At 44.2% G+C, this 18333-nt stretch overlaps 1 protein-coding gene and 1 long non-coding RNA gene across 2 annotated transcripts; both read right to left on the bottom strand.

The window, feature by feature from the left end:
- Positions 1-1242: 1242 nt before the first annotated feature.
- Positions 1243-3308, bottom strand: LOC116561308. The gene is made up of 3 exons (XR_004273387.1): positions 3299-3308; positions 1557-1564; positions 1243-1359 (listed from the first exon to the last, which is right to left on the bottom strand). It is a non-coding gene; the product is annotated as an uncharacterized LOC116561308 (long non-coding RNA).
- Positions 3309-7234: 3926 nt separating this feature from the next.
- Positions 7235-8911, bottom strand: CETN1 (centrin 1). Its single transcript, XM_032293089.1, has one exon. The coding sequence runs from the start codon at positions 8853-8855 to the stop codon at positions 8337-8339; it is 519 nt and encodes a 172-aa protein (XP_032148980.1). The 5' UTR covers positions 8856-8911; the 3' UTR covers positions 7235-8336.
- Between the last annotated feature and the right edge of the window lie 9422 nt (positions 8912-18333).

Genomic DNA, 18333 nt, shown 5'->3' with positions numbered 1-18333 from the left:
ATTATCAGGCTAGAAATGAAAATAACTGTAATTAATATGCTGAAGACCTAATGGGAAAGGTGGACAATATAAGAGAACAAATGTGTATGTAAGCAGAGAGATGGAAACTCTAGGAAAGAATCTAAAGGAAATGCTAGAAATAAAAACCACTGTAACAGAAATGAAGAATTGCTGGATATGGTAGAATGGCGTATTTGTCCCATCTACTTGGAAGGCTAAGCTGGGAGGATCACTTGAACCCAGGGGTTCTAGGCTAGCCAGAGCAACATAGTGAGAACTTGTCTTAAAAAGACGGAAAGAAAGAAAAGAAAAAAAGAAAGAGAGAAAAGAAGGAAGGAAGGGAGGAAGGAAGGGAGGGAGAGAGGGAGGAAGGAAGGAAGGAAGGAGGGAAGGAAGGAAGGAAGGAAGGAGGGAAGGAAGGAAGGAAGGAAGGAAGGGGGAGGGAGGGAAAGAAAGGGAGAAAGAAAGAAGGAAAGAATGCAAAGGAAGAAAGAGAAAAAGAAGGGAAGGAAGGAAGGAAGGAAGGAAGCCTTTGAAGGGTTTATTAATAGACTGATCAGAGCCAGAGGAAGAATCAGTGAGCTTGAATATCAATAGAAATTTCCAAAACTGAAATACAAAGAGAAGAAAGAATGAAAAAGACCAGAAAATGCAAGAATTGTGGGACAATTACCAAAAAAACTGTGGAACATATGTGTGAGGGGAATACCAGAGGGAGAAGAAAAAAAGCAAGGGACATAAACAGTGGGCAAAGGACGCAGGCAGACTTTATCAAAAGAAGACATGCAAATGGCCAACAGGCATATGGAAGAATGCTTGACATCACTAATCATCAGAGTAATGCAAATCAAAACCACGATGAGATATCGTCTCACCCCAGTTAGAAAGGCCATTATTAAAAAGACAAAGAAATACATGCTGGTGAGGATGCAGGAAAAAAAGGGAACTCATATACTGTTGATGAGAATGTAAATTAATACAGCCATAATGGAAAAGAGGATGGAGGTTTCTCAAAAAACTAAAAACAGATTTACCAAATGATCCAGCAATCCCTGGGTATTTTTGCAAAGGAAAAGAAGTTGGTATATTAAAGGGATACCTGCACCCCCATGTTTATTGCAGCACTATTCACAATACCCCAGGTATGGATCAACCTCAGTGTTCTTCAGTGCACAAATGGATAAAGAAAATGTGGTCTATATAAACAATGGAACACTATTTGGCCATAAAAAAATGAAAACTTGTTATTTGCAGTGACCTGGATAGAACGAAAGGTCCTTATCTTAAATGTAATAAGCCAGACACAGCAAAACAAATACCACATGTTCTCACTCATATGTGGGAGTTAAAAAGGTTGATCTCATGGACATAGAGAGTAGAATGATAGCTACCCGAGGCTGGGAAAGATGTGTGGGTAGAGGGGACGAAGAGAGGTTGGTTAATTGGTACAAAGGCACAGTTAGATAGAAGGAATAAATCCTAGTGTTTGAGAGTAGAGCAGGGTGTCTAGTTAACAACAAGGCATTGTATATTTCAAAACTGTTAGAAGAGAGGACTTGAAAAGCTCCCAACACATAGAAACAATACATACTCAAGGTAATAGACACCCCAAACACCTTAACTTGTTCATACACATTCTATGTCTGTAATGAAGAATCACATGTACCTCATAAGCATGTAAAATATTATTTATCAATTAAGAAGTTGGAACAAGTGAAAAAAAAACATAAAGGAACAAAAGAAATATTTGAAGTAATAATGACTGAGAATTTTCCCAAATCGATTACAAGATACCACACCCAGGTCTAGGAAGCTCAGACCACACCAGACAGGATAAATAGCCCCAAATCTACACATAATTATATCATATTCAAACTGTAGGAAACCAAACACAGAGAAATTCTTGAAATAAGCCAGAGATATGAAACCACCTTACCTGTAGAGAAACAAGAATAAGAATTAAATTATTCTCTTCAGAAACCACACAAGCAAGAAAGTGGAGTGAACTATTTAAAGTGTTGAAAGAAAAATACATTAACCTAGAATTCTCCCAGTGAAATTATCCTTCAAAAGTGAAGAAGGTTCAAGACCATTCTGGCCAACATGGTAAAACCTCGTCTCTACTAAAAACACAAGAATTCACTGGGCCTGGTGGTACATGCCTATAATCCCAGCTACTCAGATGGCTGAGGAATGAGGATTGCTTCAACCTGGGAGCTAGAGGTTGCAGTAAGCTGAGATCAGGCCACTGCACTCCAGCCTGGATGACAGAGGGAGAGTCTGTCTCAAAAAAAAAAAAAAAATGTGAAGAAGAAACAAAGACTTTCTTAACCAAGCAAAAATTAGAGAATTTGTACCAGTAGACCTGCCTTGCAAGAAATGTTAAAAGAAGATCTTTAAGAGTTGGATGTGAGGGCGATCTGGCTGTGACACTGTCACCCCATTGATCACCAGGGTTGATTCTGCTTGGCTGATCTGGCTGGCTCGGCGGGCATTCCCCTCCTCCCTTACCACTCCATGTGCGTTCCTCCTGAAGCTGCGTGCTCGGTGGAAGAGGACGACCATCCTTGATAGATGAGGACCTTTCTTCGGTCAAGGGTATACAAATAGCTGTGGTCCCCCACTGGAACCTCCAAACAAGCTCTCAAGAGTAAAGAAAAATGATATAGTTTAGAATTCACATCTACATAAAGAATAGTATTAAAGAAGGAATAAAGGCAAAATATAATTCTTTTATTTTTTCATATTTTTAATTGATAACAGTTTGCTCAACATAATAATACCAAGAGGTGAGGCATGGTGGCTTATGCCTGTAATCCTAGCACTTCGGGAGGCCGAGGTGGGCAGATCACCTGAGGTCAGGAGTTTGAGACCAGCCTGGCCAACATGGCAAAACACTGTCTATACAAAAAATACAAAAATTAGCCACTCATGGTGGCACATGCCTATAATCTGAGCTACTCCAGAGGTTGAGGCAGGAGAATCGCTTGAACCCCGGAGGCAGAGTTCGCAGTGAGCTGAGATTGTGCTACTGCACTCCAACCTTGGCGACAGAGCAAGACTTGTCTCAAATAAATAATAATAATAATAATGATAATGATAGCAACAATGTTTGCAATGATTACAGACACCCTAGTGTTGGCTCAATAGGCACATGAATGGAATGGTTATTGTGGCAGAGACGGGGGTTGTGTATGAGCCCCATGGCAGGGTCCCTCATTCATCAAGGATGATGAGTGCAGAACAGCACCGTCCATCAAGGACACCAGCTGGTCTGTTTGTGTCAAGTGATCTACACTGGATCTCATCTATTCTGGAAAGAGCAGGTACTCATCTTGACTGGGCTCGACACTTATTTCAGTCATGGGTTAGCCTTTTCTGCTCAGAAAGCTTCAGCCAGAACATCTGAGTATTTATTCTACTGACACAAGGTTGCACATGGCATCACATTGAACCAGAGGACCGATTTTACAGGAATGGAGGTGCAGCAGTGGGCACATGACCATGAAATCTACTGACCCTGTAACACACTGACAGAGCAAGGGAAAAGCCTCTAGAGCACAGGTGCTGGCATGATGACCAGTGAGAATACAATGCCCATGCTCCGGGATGCAGCATATGTTTCAAATGAATGACCAGTATATGGTCTGCTATCTCCTAGGTAGAACACATGGGTGTAGCACATCAAGGGTGGAAACAGTTCTTACCATAATCCCAGTCATCTCCTCTTTAATTTCTGCTTTTGGCCCCACGACTTTGGACTCTGTGCATTTAAAGATCTTGGCCCCAGAGAGGGAATGCTTCTATCATAGGCACAGCAAAAGTCTTATTAAATTTCATACGACGTGTCCCCACCCAACACAGTGGGTTCCTCCGGATAGAGCAACAGTCAAGGAAAGGAGTCACTATCCATGATTGCCTAATCATCAGGAGGAGGTAGAACTGCAGGAAGAGAAGGAAAAGGGTATGTTGGCACCTCAGTAATCACTCAACTGTCTCTCAATGCGCCTGCATTTGATATTAAGGGTAAAAGGGATAAATGTGGCCAGGTGCAGTGGCTCATGCCTGTAATCCCAGCACTTTGGGAAGCAAAGGTGGGAGGATCGCTGGAGCTCAGGAGTTCAAGGCCAGCCTGAGAAACATGGAGAAATCTCATCACTACAAAAAAAATTAAAATAAAATAATTAGCTGGGCATGGTGGCATGTACCTGTAGTCCCAGCCACTTGGGAGGCTGAGGTGAGAGGATCACTTGAGCTCCAGAAGTCAAGGCTGCAGTAAGCTAAGATTGTGCCACTGTACTCCAGCCTAGGCAACAGAGCAAGACCCAGTTTCAAGAAAGAAAAAAAAAAGGAAGGGGGCAGTTGGGGAGGTAAGTACAGCAGCCACAGCCTGAGAAGGGCCTGGTGCTGGGAACTCAGACCACTCAGGGATGAGGATCTCGATCATCCCACCAGGTGAGCCACCATCTCCATCAGCAGAGGTGCCTGCTAAGGGTTAGGGGAATCTAGGTCCGGTGGTTAAGGGAAATGATGAGCACCATTTGTGTCCTCGAGACCAGCTGCTGTGGCAGGGGCTATAGTTTGTTCCTCTAACTTTCCTTTTACACATTTCCTTCGGGAAGACAGGTCCATCAGAATCCTGAATCAGCTTCTCCCAGAACTTACATAAAAGCCAGTGGATCTGGCTTGGGGCGGTGGCTTATGCCTGCAATCCCAGCACTTTGGGAGGCTGAGGCAGGCAGATCACGACATCAGGAAGTAGAGACCATCCTGGCTAACACAGTGAAACCCTATCTCTACTAAAAATACAACAAATTAGTCGGGCATGGTGGTACACCACCTATAGTCCCAGCTACTCAGGAGGCTGAGGCAGGAGAATTACTTGAACCCGAGAGGCGGAGGTTGTAGTGAGCCGAGATCGTACCACTGCATTCCAGCCTGAGCAACAGAGTGAGACTCCATCTCTGGGAAAAAAAAGTCAGCGGATCTAAGTGGTGCAAGGGGTGGACTATAGCGGAGCCACAGTGTACTGCCCAGATTCCACCATCCATACCCCTCCCCTTAGAACTGAAGCCCTCATCCTCCCAGATGCTGGAAATGTTGGAAGCTGACAGTTTGTAGCTGGTTCTTCTTCCCAGTGATTGCCCTTGGCTAAAGACATCCACCTTGTTCAAGGTCATCCCCCCTTCCTGGAGACTGCTCATGGCCAGTGACTGACAGTCAATGAGAAGTTTTAAAGGAACAACTTTCTTGTCCCAGTTTGGAACACCTTGGGACCAGGCATCCCAGGTCCAGAATTCACCATGGGACCAGCTGATGCCTTTGTTGTGACTTGGTTACAGCCCAGCCTGTCTCTGCCCAGTCCTGGTTTCTTCCCTCCTCCACCTGGGTGATCTGAAAAGCACATTTGAATTAATTTTCTGCATACAAATCTCAGACTCAGAGTGCTGCCTACAGAAACCAACCTGCAACAATATCAAGAGTTGGACCTATCCCTTTCTGTGTCATTTAAAACATTAAGATATCCTTGAGAAAAAAAAAATCCCTTTAACGTCCTCTGCTTATATGGAGCAATAGCTTTCTTGATAATATATTAATACCTTATTACTGTTGTATTTTCATCCTTAGCCCTATGCTCTGCTTTTCATCTAGTCCCTAGATGATTAGAAAGCAAGATCTCTTCCATGAGGTTCCTACACATTGCATGGGTTTCTTTAACATGAATTCTGCTTTTTCTTTATTGGGACCATTTGTGATAGCCCCTTGAAAATTACATTTTTAGTTCTTCCCAATCTGTTTTTGTTTGTTTGTTTTCTTTTGTTTTGAAACAGAGTCATGCTCTGTCACCCAGGCTGGAGTATAATGGCATTACTTTGACTCACTGCAACCTCCCCTTACCAGATTCAAGCAATTGTCCTGCCTCAGCCTCCCAAGTAGCTGGGATTACAGGCACATGCCATCACACCCAGCTAATTTTTGTAATTTTAGTAGAGATAGGGTTTTACTATATTGCCTAGGCTGGTCTTGAACTCCTGACCTCAAGTGATCCACGTGCCTCAGCCTCCCAAAGTGCTGGGATTACAGGTGTGAGCCACCATGCTCGGCCAGTTCTTCCCAATATTTATAGCTGTGTTTCCTCATCTGCAAATAGGTGTCTGTACATTTCCTTTGAATTTTTTGTGTTCTACTTTTGTAAAGACTAAGAGACATTGCTGACCCAGCCAAAGTATGATTAACTTCTCTTAAAATTCAAATGCCAGTTTAGGCTTGTTCCAGTAGACTCTCCTCCCCTTTTCCCCACATTCTCTAGAGTATGAGCTGGTTGAGAAGCAGGAGAATGCACTATTCAGTACATTGAGAGGTTCTTCCCTGGCAGTGAGTGGGATTCAGAAATATTCTGGAGCCCCCTTTCCTTGCTTGGAGTGAATCTTGCCCTCAGGCCACCCCTGTAAGGCTCTGCATGGTGTGTGGCCAGCCTGATAGCTGGGCTTCAGCCTGGGTTCCTGGTTTTCTCTTCTATCATCTGCTGGGCCAGGAGCCAAGACTAAGCCCAGTCCAGTTGGCTGAGACTCTGCTTCTCCTAGTTTCTGCCAACTTTGTTGCTGGTATTTCTACTTTAATTCATACGTTGATCCCTGGGCCAAGACGCTGGTCAACAGGATACCAGGAACTCTTGCTTCTCAGAATGCCCCCTCCTCCCCCTGCCCTCAGATCAGGCCCTTCATACTGATGCTGCCCAAATTGCACCTGTTTCCACCCTGACTGCACCTGAGTGCACACTAAGACCTTGAACCTGAACCGTTAGCATCTTGCAGCCTGGGTGAGTTTCCCTGCCCTGTACTGGGCACCTCAGCAAAATCCTCACAGTGAATGCTTCCATACCCATCACTTCAGCTAGTACAGCCGCTTTGACAAATTAGTCCCTGTTAATGAGAATGAAGGCCAGGGTAGTTTGTTCCTCTGATTAGATCCACACCCTCAGAAGGGTAAAATTGCTGACAAAGCAAGTGAAAATGTTACCAGATTTTGAGCTTTTATCTTAATGGGGCTTTGTATGAGGATTAAATTTAGGTTTAGTTGTGACCAAAATATCCTGCCTCTTTGTTTCATTCCCTGTTATTAAAACAGTATTCAAAGCCTCCATCTCAGCAGATGGATTTGTTATTTTCCCACAATTACATTTTCAAAACTTTAACTTCAGAATTGTAGATATTCAAAATGATAGATATTTTACTCCAAAGGAAGAAAGACTTAATTTCTGACAGAAAACAAGCAGTATTAACACATAAACAAACCACAGTGGAACAATTCACTGGGATTTGTAAAATAGAGCACCACCTACACACCAGACACTCTGACATCAACTATATGCCAGAGAGGCTAAATGGCAAGTACCAAGAACCAAGCTGTTCTAAGAATGAGCAGGGAGATAGTGGCTCATCATCAAGCAGTAATAAGATGACTAAGGTCATAATAGACTAATAACTAAGATATTCATTGATCTTTCCAAGGGCTGTTTAGTAGCTTAAAATGTTATATTAAGATATTTGTTACAATTTCTTAAACTAAGATCTCATTTGTAAATGCGTACTCAAAATCATGTGTTAGCATAACCTCTTAAGCAAATTATACATTTCTTGGGCCAATATTAGATTTTATTTTTATTCTATATCCCTGGTATACATACTGGCCTTAGATAAACCCACGGTGGACAATTTACACACAAACGAAGAATCATTTGCATGTATGAAGCCAGTGAATAGTCTAAATTGCACAACTTACTACCACCCCAGGCAAGCCTATCTTTTATAAGATTATCTGTCCTGAGCTCAGTCAGTTTGTAAGTGGCCACACTGTTTTCCTTCAAACTGGTATTCAGCTAAGTGGACAGGCCAGGCAAATCCACTGGCAGATTCCTTCTCATTATGCTGGAACAATTACTGGAATTTAAGGAATGATATATGAAGCAAGATAATTTAAGACCACCAAAGAAGTGACAAGGGAACCATATTTTTGTGTGTCCCAGAAGCTGTCCTGCCTCCAGCTCAACGGATGTCTCTGCAAGTTCAGCACAGGGCAAATGGAGGGGGCACTCCAACTTCAGGGGCCTTTGCTTAACCTCATGTGCTCCAGGTTGGCTCTTGAGAATTAAAAACCAAAACCCACGTTATAAGCATCTTTCAAATTCTATTAATTGAGCTAGAGATATGGAAATAGATCTAGACAAAATTATGGGGGTGGGGGTGGGGTGAAGAAAGGACAGGAAGCCGCTGTCCTCGAAAGTTTCACAAAACGGAAGCGGGGAACCCAGAGTCACTTTAGCTTCTGAACCGACTTCAGTAAATGTTGGTCTTCTTCATGATCCGAAGGAACTCCTCCTCATTCACTTCGCCGTCCCCGTCCCGATCAGCTTCGTCGATCATCTCCTGCAGCTCCTCGTCCGTGAGGTTTTCCCCCAGCTCGTTGGCCACGCGCTTCAGGTTTTTGAACGAGATCTTCCCGGTCTCATCGTCATCAAAGAGCTTGAAGGCCTTCAGAATTTCTTCTTTGGTGTCCTTCTCAGACATCTTCTGAGTCATCACGGCCAGGAAGTCATTGAAGCTGATCTTCCCCGTGCCCTCCTTGTCCACCTCAGAGATCATCTTCTTCATCTCTTCCTTCCTGGGTTCGAAGCCCAGCGCTCTCATGGCCACCTTCAGCTCCTTCACATCGATGGTCCCGCTTCCGTCGGCGTCGAAGAGGTCAAACGCTTCTCTAACTTCTTGCTTCTGATCTTCAGTGAGCTCGGGCTTAGGTACCACCTTTCTCTTCTGGCTGGTGGCAGCGGCGCTGGACTTCTTAAAGCTGGAAGCCATCCTCACGCCGCGGCTGTGACCCCAACGGCGCCGCCCAGCGCTCGCGCCCCGGCAACCCCAGCTGGCGCTGCGCGGGGTCCTGGCCTCCCCCACACCCATATCTGCAAGATCTTGTTTACGCGAGAACCCACAGTTCCCTCGGGTTATTACCCGGTTTTCACGCCGACGCCTGAGCTGGCAAGAACAGCCTGTAGCCACAGTTGTATTCTGTAATTCACCGGCGCTGGCAGTTCTTTCCAAGCTGTTTGCCAGCATCCATTAAGACCGCAGTTTTCCTCGGCCTCCCAAAGTGCTGGGATTACAGGTGTAAGCCACCAAAAAAAGAAAAAAACGAGAAAAAAAAAAAAAGACCACAGTTTTATAGGTTTCTTTAGAGGCTCTGTTTCTCTTTCTCTCTCCTCTCTCTCTCTCTTTTGACAGGAGGGCACTGGTGCCGTTTGGCTTACTGCAGCCTCCACCTTCCAGGATCAAGCCATCCTCCCATCTCAGCCTCCATAGTAGCTGAGACTACAGGGCGTGCCACCACACCTAGCTAAATTTAAAAAAATATATTTTTGTGGAGACAAATCTCACCATGTTGCCCAGGCTGGTCTCAAACTCCTGGGCTCAAGGGATCTTCTCGCCCCAGCCTCCCAAAGTTCTGGAATTACAGGCATGAGCTACCAAGCCTGGCCTCTCCTTTTTATACTAATTAAAAAACCCTTTTGGTCTGGCTGTGACATCTGTCACCATTGGGTGACAGATCCTAAGGGTAAATTTAGGATAATCAAGATTGAGTGTGATCACTTGACATTCAGTGTGGGGAAGGAGAAGGAAGGGAGAACTTAAAAGTCATACTATGTGTTCAACTTGACATAAATGGGAAAGAGAGAAAACGCAAAAAGTTATGTATAATATTTGTAGACGTTTGTCTCCTGACATTACACTCAACAATAATAAAATGTTTCTGGCGTGGTCTCAAATAGGAAATGTAATATCCAAATGTATAATTTACTTTCAGTGTTTCCATTTTACATACTCAGTATAATCGCACTTGAATAATGGTCATAATTTCATTCACCAGGCTTTTGATTTGGAGGGAGGAAAGTCAAAATACTGCATTCTGGTATTCTAGTATTTTTTTTCTCTCTAAACCCCTAGCAGCATATTATTCTCCTTGCTTATCGTCCAATCAGAGCAGTGCTGAAATCCACACTCTGGTAGCCTTCCCCTGGCAGTGGGCACAGGAGATGGTGCAGGACATGTTGGGACTCAGAATTGCCTCCTGGGACTAAAGGGGTCCTCCTACAAACCAAAGAGCAAGAGGAACATGGAAAAGAAGGAAAACAGTTACCAAATAAGCCCACCAAGGAATTGCCTGTAGAATTATTGTATTTCTTTACATGTTACAGAAAATAAAGCCGACTTATTTTTTAGCATTCCTCCCCCCTACCCCAAATCTGAATCTATTGATACTTCATAGGTTACAAAAGATGGCACTTTGAAGAGTTTGGGTTAAAGAGTTTTCATGACCGGGTGTGGCGGGTCAGACCTGTAATCCCAGCACTTTGAGAGGCTGAGGCAAGCAGATCACCTGAAGTCAGAAGTTCAAGACCAGCCTGGCCAATATGGAGAAACCCCGCCTCTACTAAAATACAAAACATTTCTGGGCATGATGGTATGTGCCTGTAATCCCAGCTACTTGGGAGTCTGAGACATGGGAATCACTTGAACCCAGGAGGCAGAGGTTGCAATGAGCAGATATCCTACCACTGCACTACAGCTTAGGCAACAGAGTGAGATTCTGTCTCAAAAAAACAAAGAACAACAAAACAAAACAGTGCTTGATACACAGTAAGTAGGTTAATAAATATTTCTTGAATAAATGAATGGGCAATTAATGTTGGTCCTAAAATACCTTCTGAATCCAACAAGCAAAAACCCCAAAAGATTAAATGATGCCAGGAGTATTTTACAAACTGTTTTTTAAAATTAGCGGTCAGATATTGTTTTACATGGCACGTTTAATTAGCCATATCTCACTATCTGCCCCAGTTTGATATGTGACTTAGTTGACAGGAAGCCTGGACACAGGGTTTCTTCTAACGGCCAAGGAAACTTACGGAAGACCTCCCCTCCCTCGCCTTCAGTACTTGTTGTGGACAGTGTCAACTCAAGGTACACTTCGGCAGGCAGATGCTACAGCTGCTGTTCTTCCAACACTGCAAATCCTTGTGACCTGCTTTCTTCCATGTCAGAAGGCTGGTATCTTATCCCAAGTCCATGCCTTATTATCTCTGTGAACTTGGGAAAGTCACTTAAACCTCCCAGGGTCATGGAAACACCTGCAAAGGAGGCACCATCATAAAGCTTCCTATGGCATTTTCGGTGGGATAATGTACATGAAAGCTCCAGGAACAGTGCCCCCGTGGGACCATACAGTTCTGGGTAATTGTTAGCTGAATCTGAATTTTTCCCAGACACTGTACATTTCCTTTGGCACCCACCCCTCTGCCCAAATTCAAGCCAAGCTATGATGTGTTGGGAAAAACTGAAGTATAGAAGCTGCCTTATACAGAGCTACATTTGGGCCAAGCTGAACTCAAAGCAAAATGGTTGTCATGGTTTCCAGATGTGTGCAATCAACAGTCACAACAAAGGGCCACCAAGAGCTCCCTTCATAGAAACAGTGCCCATAGGCAGAGTCAGCTCTTCGTGGGGGAGTTACTTTATGTTCAAACTCTGACTTAAAAAGGGAAAGGAAACACATTTACTGTGTGCCTAGCATTGGGCTTGCTTCTTACAGTTGTCATCTTATTTGATCCTTGCCATCATTTCCCATTTTGCAGGTGAAAAAAATGAGGCCCAGGAGAGGCCTGTAACACATACCTAATGGTATGTGGCCAATAAAGGGTGGCTCTGGGATTTAAATCTTGGCCCGTTCACTACATCATGCCACCTTCTCCACAAGTTGAGACTGTTACCAAAATACAGAATCGCTGGGAAGCCATGGTACTGATTTTGTTACAGTAGGTAGCTAGCCAGGCATGAGCAGGGCAGAGGAGGGCTCCTCCTCCCAACCTGCCAGGAATGTCAGGTGAGGATCAGGGAATGGTTTGGCGGTTGTCACACTGCCTCTCTAAAATGATCATTGGTCATGGCCACACCAGGGAGAGGCAGTTTCCCAATAGATGAAAACACTTGAAATTGGTCATTGTTAGCTTCCAATAAGATCTCAGGAATTGGGCCAGTGGGCTTGAGCATGCGCATTAAGAGACAAAATGGCGGAGTATGACCTTCTTGGGGCGTTCCACTGGAAAATGGAAGAAAGCCTCAGGTGAGCACGCATACAACTTCTTAAGCGCACTGCACATGCTCACCTCCCAGCACAAGCAGGGCACGACACATGCAGGCGGCTCCCCCTAAGGGAAGAATGAGGAAAAGGGGCACAAGACACGGAAAACAGGCCAGCATATAAAATCCTAGGTTAAAGATAAAACCCGGCACTTGACCTCCAAGGCGTCCACTTGGCTCTCTTCCAAGTGTACTTGTGAAGCAGCCTTGTTGTCTGCGGTGACACCCAAGGTTCTCGGTCTCATGGCCACAGAGATCGAGGATGCGAAACACAAAAGGTGAGGTTTAGAGCAGAATTTTAATAGGCGAAAGAAAGAGAATAGCTCTCTGCTACAGAGAGGGGTCCCGGAAAAATGGGTAGCTGATCCGTGGTTAAATGCAGGGGGTTTTATAGATGAGCTAGTGTGGAGGCAGTGTCTGATCTACATAGGGCGTGAAAAACTGGTTAGGACTAGGTGTGCCATCTGCATAGGACGTGAATCTATGACCGCCCCCACCCCATCTTTTATTATGCAGGTGGGTAGCTACTCCATGTTGCTTCTTTCTTTCTTACTTACTGTGCATGTGCTAAAAACAGAGGGGTGGTGGAGCCCCCATGGTGGACCTGACGGGACCCAGCTAGTCCTTTCTAGCTGTGCAGCTCCTGGCATCCCCTTGTGCCAGTTTCCAGCTTCCTTATCTATGTTTGCAGCCCAGTCTCCTAAGCTGCTCTTTGTTAGAAAAGAAGTGATTTCTTAGGCCGGGCGTGGTGGCTCACGCCTGTAATCCAAGCACTTTGGAGGCCAAGGCGGGCGGATCACCTGAGGTCGGGAGTTCAAGACCAGCCTGACCAACATGGTGAAACCCCATCTTTAAATAAATAAATAAATAAATAAATAAATAAATAATTTTAAAATAAAAAATACATAAATAAATGAAAATAAAGAAAAAAGAAGTGATTTCTTGGGCTGCTTTTTGTTAGAAGGGAAGTTCTGCCGAGGACTCTTGCCCTCATTATCTGTTTAAAATAATTTCTTTCTGTCTCCTGTATCACTTGCTTCATGTTCCTGTTCTAAAGTGGCTTTTTTTTTTTTTGTCTTTTTGAGACAGAGTCTCACTTCGTCACCAGGCGCCAGGCTGGGGTGCAGTGGCACTATCTCAGCTCACTGCAACCTCCACCTCCTGGGTTCAAGCAATTCTCCTGCCTCAGCCTCCCGAGTAGCTGGGACTACAGGCACGTGCCACCACACCCAGCTAATTTTTTTGTATTTTTAGTAGAGACGGGGTTTCACCACGTTGGCCCAGATGGTCTCTATCTCTTGACCTCGTGATCCGCCCGCCTGGACCTCCCAAAGTGCTAGGATTACAGGTGTGAGCTAAAGTGTTTTAATAAGCTTCCTGTCCTGCTCTGAAACAAGCCTCAGTCTCTTTTTCTGCCTTATGACCCTCAGTTGGTCTTTCTTCTGAGGTGGTAAGAATTGAGGTTGCAGCAGACCCGTATGTATTCGTTGAAGGTAACTTGGATATTCGCTACCAGTGATAAATTTTGGTGCCATGTGACTCGGATACTTTCAGCCGCTAACAATTTCCTTCCCTACCCATAACAATAATTAAGCATCTTGCCTAGAAAGATTGAACAGGAATTTGCAGGATCTAAGTTAGGGTCCCATTTGGGGGCGAGTCACTAAACGTGCAAGATGCTTAGTATTTACATCTGTTCTTCCATTCCACTTCATCCCATTCCCTGCTTTCAACTCTGTGTATAAGCTGGGGAAAGCAGTCTGGGCAAAATGCCTTTGGTTGGCATTAGCGAAAGTCTATATAAGGCATGTGAAAATCAGCTTTATTACTTTAAAAGTAATTTTTAAGTTCTAGTGAGACTGACATAAAACGAGACATCCACAAAATCAATGGAGATGAGTGGATTTTTGTTTGTTTTTGAGTTTTGGGGAGACCTCACTTTTTTTTGTACCACAGTGTCCTAAGTATTATGGAAAATCGGTGGTTGATTATCTGAGAAGGGGAGAGGAGATGGACTTGTTTAAGTCCGGTCACGGAGACTTAACATCTGGAAGCGGGAGAAAAGAAGTACTGGAATTCCACAACAGGGTCTGGAGTCAGTTGAGACCAAGAGAAAGGACCCACCAGTTTGCTTATGCTGATTATTTGGTTTTCCATTTGACTTTCATGGCATGAAAAGGTGAGGCTCAGGAGCCTTTTAAACTTTAAGTTGCACTCAGCAAATTCAGCAAATTCCAGTTGCCACCCAAGGCAGAAGACATGCATAATACAGCTTCTTTACTGGGGCTTATTTACTTTCCAGTAAATGCAGAACAGAGCAAATGCAAATGCTGGATCCTGCTCCTACAAATCAGGATAACCGCGCTTGGGCTGTGGAAAGAGACCCCAAAACCAACACTAACAGAGCTGAATGATTTATTCTTCAATACATGGAGTCGGTTACAAGAAATGGACTCAGCAGCAAAAGATTTTACAATCCCAGTGGTCTCTGAATGGGAATTTGAAGTCAAGTCCAGTGACTCAACCCAAGTCTTTTTGGCAAGTCCAGGAACACATTTAAGTGTCCAGCCAAGGGCTACATTATTCCTTATTCCCTGAACCCCAGAAATAAGAAAAGACTCTTCTCAGATACAAAAGCAGACTGTATTTTCCAAAAATACTTGCCAGAATTTCACACGGTTTCTCAAACTTTTACCCAAATATACCGAATAGCAAAGGAGAGTTGAAAGCTATCCCCTGAGATCCAGGGAAACATTTGGAAGAAACCTGCAAAAAGCATCAGATGTCTTTATAATCCTGTGTTTTATCTGTTTAAAAAGTGAAGTTGCTTTCTGTTTCATAGTGCAGTTGCTGCTTCTATGATAGTTTTAAATGACTGACCATTCCAAAAAAGTACACATTGCTTATTTTGTGACTCGAAATGGTCTCCAAGGACACGACCAGGGTTACAGAACCTAATATGTTTTAGCAAACACGGATGTGGGATTTAATGTGGGGCTTGAGGTGAATAAAATAAAGATCTACAATGTTTCAAACCTGTGTCTGCTCTACTTACATACCACGTTTGGGTTTGGGAGTCAAAGAAGGGAAAGGATGGAAAAGTGTGAGGAGGAGAGGAAGGAAGAATGAAACTCCAGAGCATTTTGAACTTGTTAGTGGAGTAAAACTAAATGCACCCAGTGAAAGAATGACTGCCCTCTCCCCTGCTTCCCCGGAGCCCAGATCAGCCCCAATTAAGCATTGCTTTGATGGAAACAGGTGAGAAAAGACAAGATCTATGTTGACATAAACTCCAACCAGAACCTCATAGGATTTGCAATTCAGCAGTAGTCCCACCCTGTAGGTGGTCTTGCAGAGGGCCCACCAGGTGCGGGCATCCAACAGAAGATGCAGAACCAGGAGGACCAGGAGTGGCTTCATTGGATTTTTAAAATATTTCCTAGACAGAGAGATTGGTTAGTCTTTGATCCACCTTTTATTCTCCAAAGGCCCTGGGACCTCAGGATCTAAGGCTGGCTCTGAGGCTGTTAACTGAGAATTTTTCGCTCACCAGAGGTTGAAAGGTCAAAAGCCCACAGTGGTGTTAGGTAACATGGAATGAGCTGAGTGGGCTGCCTGGGAAGGGTGGATTTAGGGATTAACAGAGACCTGGAGAGTTTGTGCCCTTTTTAAAGACACTGACATTCAAATTAAAAAGAAAATGAATACTCCCAGCACTTTGGGAGGCCGAGGCGGGCGGATCACGAGGTCAAGAGATCAAGACCATCCTGACCAACATGGTGAAACCCTGTCTCTACTAAAAATACAAAAAAATTAGCCAGGTGTGGTGATGCATGCCTGTAGTCCCGGCTACTCGGGAGGCTGAGGCAGGAGAATTGCTTGAACCCGGGAGGCGGAGGTTGCAGTGAGCCGAGGTGACGCCACTGCACTCCAGCCTGGCACCTGGTGATGGAGCGAGACTCTGTCTCAAAACAAACAAACAAAAAGAAAACTGTGCAGGTCCAAGAAAACAGGTGAAGCATAACTTGGCCTATGGGATGCACATTAGCCACCCAGCCCTTGCAGTGGCCACCTCTTCTGCTGAGGTTCAAGCAGTAAGGACACTTCTCAGAGAAAAGGATAGAGACAGAGGGAAAATGGAATTCTAGCCTAAAGCCCATCTGTGCCTAGTTCCGTTAGCGTAACTGTCTTTACTAAAGGATAGGCCATACTACAGGACCAGCCCATAGGGGAAAGTGAACTAATGAAGATGTAGCAATTAATCTGTTGGATTTTTCTCCCCAAACCAGCTTGGAAGGAGAGGATCCCACTCTGCCTACCATGTCCCTATGTCCTTTCCGCTGGGACCTCTTTGGGCCTAGCAGGTCCCTAGGATTGGCAGCAAGGCTGATCTAAGTCCAGTCTTAGAGGCCATTCATGAGGTTCGGTACATGGCACAGTGAGGAAGAATAGATGGGGGCTAGGACTCTCTCCCATGCACCCCACAACAGCCGTGTTTCCTGAAGTCTGCTCCCAGCTCAGAGGGAATTGAAGAAGCCAAATGAAAGTGAGAGGAGATGGTATAGGAAACTTACACCTTTTGTGAAGAAAAGACTTGCATTTTTTAAAATTCGGAGAAGTGGATTTTAGATAAAAATAAGTTCTGTGACTGAAATATACATTTGAAAACAAGCTTCTGAACTAAATTAGAGTTCTACTGCATTTCAAAATCCAGCAGTTGTGTCAGCAAACGAAACATCAAAGGAAACCAATAGGTCATTTCAGTCTCCTCTAAAGCAGCAACTAGAAATCCCTTTCTCAACAAGTAATCATATTACAGCCCCTCCTGCTAAGCTCTAAGTAGGAAAGGGGGGTGCAGGCAGGAGGATGATGTCTCCCTCGTCCTTTTTGAGTTGGCAACTGACCACGCCCAGGGAGGTTTCTCATTTAGATGCTGCTTAAACATCTTTTGAAGCTCAGTGGGTTCACTACCCCAAACTGAGGCCCCCTTAGCTTTCTTCATGTTCTGTATTTACTCCTTTGCATCTACAAAGTCTTTCCCAAATTCCTTTGGTTTCTGGATCATTCTTATCTGAAATCCATGTTCTTTTACTTTTTTTCACATGGCACTGGTCAGGGCTTTTTGTTTTGTCTTGAATGCTGTGCAGGGGACAAAGCTTAGGATGGAAACTGGGTCATTTAGTGGTAGTAAGCGTTTTCAATTACACCTCATGCAAAGTGTTTGCCTGCCAGGGTGATCTCAGACCCCACTGCATTACTGTGAGTCCATCATTAATTTTAAAGCTCCCACAGCCTCTAAGAACAGATTTCATACAGGCACACTGAAAAAGAATATTTTACAGATAATGAGGAGAATGAGGTAAGTGAGGAAAGAGGAGGCAAACTCACTCAAATGTAAACTCACATCAAACTCATCTACTGAGTTGGGCTGAAAAGTAGGGGATACATATCTCACAACGGAAGTGTCTTTGTGAACTCAAAATCATGAGTATTTAGTGAATCCTAAGAAAGTGGTGGAAATTATTTAGCCTCTCTTTCTGCTTTAAAGCTTTTAAAATATGTATTTATTTGTATATTTTTAGAGACAGGGTCTCACTCGTCTAGAGTTCGGTGACACAATCAGGGCTCACTACAGCCTTGACCTCCTGGGCTCAAATGATCCTCCCACTTCAGCCTCCTGAGTAGTTGAGACTATAGGCCATGCCGCTATGCCCAGCTAATAATTTTTATTTTTTTATTTTTTTGCGATAAAGTTTTGCTCTTATTGCCCAGGCTGCAGTGGAATGGTGTGATCTCAGCTCACTGCAACCTCTGCCTCCTGGGTTCAAGCGATTCTCCTCCCTCAGCCTCCTGAGTAGCTAGGATTACAGACACCCACGACCATGCCCAACTAATTTTTATATTTTTGGTAGAGACGAGGTTTCAGCATGTTCATCAGGCTGGTCTTGAACTTCCGACTTCAACTGATTCACCCACCTTGACCTCCCAGAGTGCTGGGATTATAGGCATGAACCACTTTGCCCGGCCTCAGCTAATTATTTTTTTTTAATATTTATAGAGATGAGGTCTTGCTATGTTGCCCAGGCTTGTCTCAAACTCCTGGCCTCCAGTGATCCTCTCATCTCGGCCTTCCAAAGTGCTGGGA

This window comes from Sapajus apella, unplaced genomic scaffold (assembly GCF_009761245.1).
Source record: "Sapajus apella isolate SASKATOON/1434 unplaced genomic scaffold, GSC_monkey_1.0 scaffold29, whole genome shotgun sequence".
NCBI lineage: Eukaryota > Metazoa > Chordata > Mammalia > Primates > Cebidae > Sapajus > Sapajus apella.
The sequence above is the reverse complement of the archived record's forward strand: the minus strand, read 5'-3'. Positions and strand labels throughout refer to the sequence as shown.

Coding starts and splice junctions, on each gene's coding strand:
- CETN1 (XM_032293089.1), bottom strand. CDS start 8,855: ATGGCTTCCAGCTTTAAGAAGTCCAGCGCCGCTGCCACCAGCCAGAAG.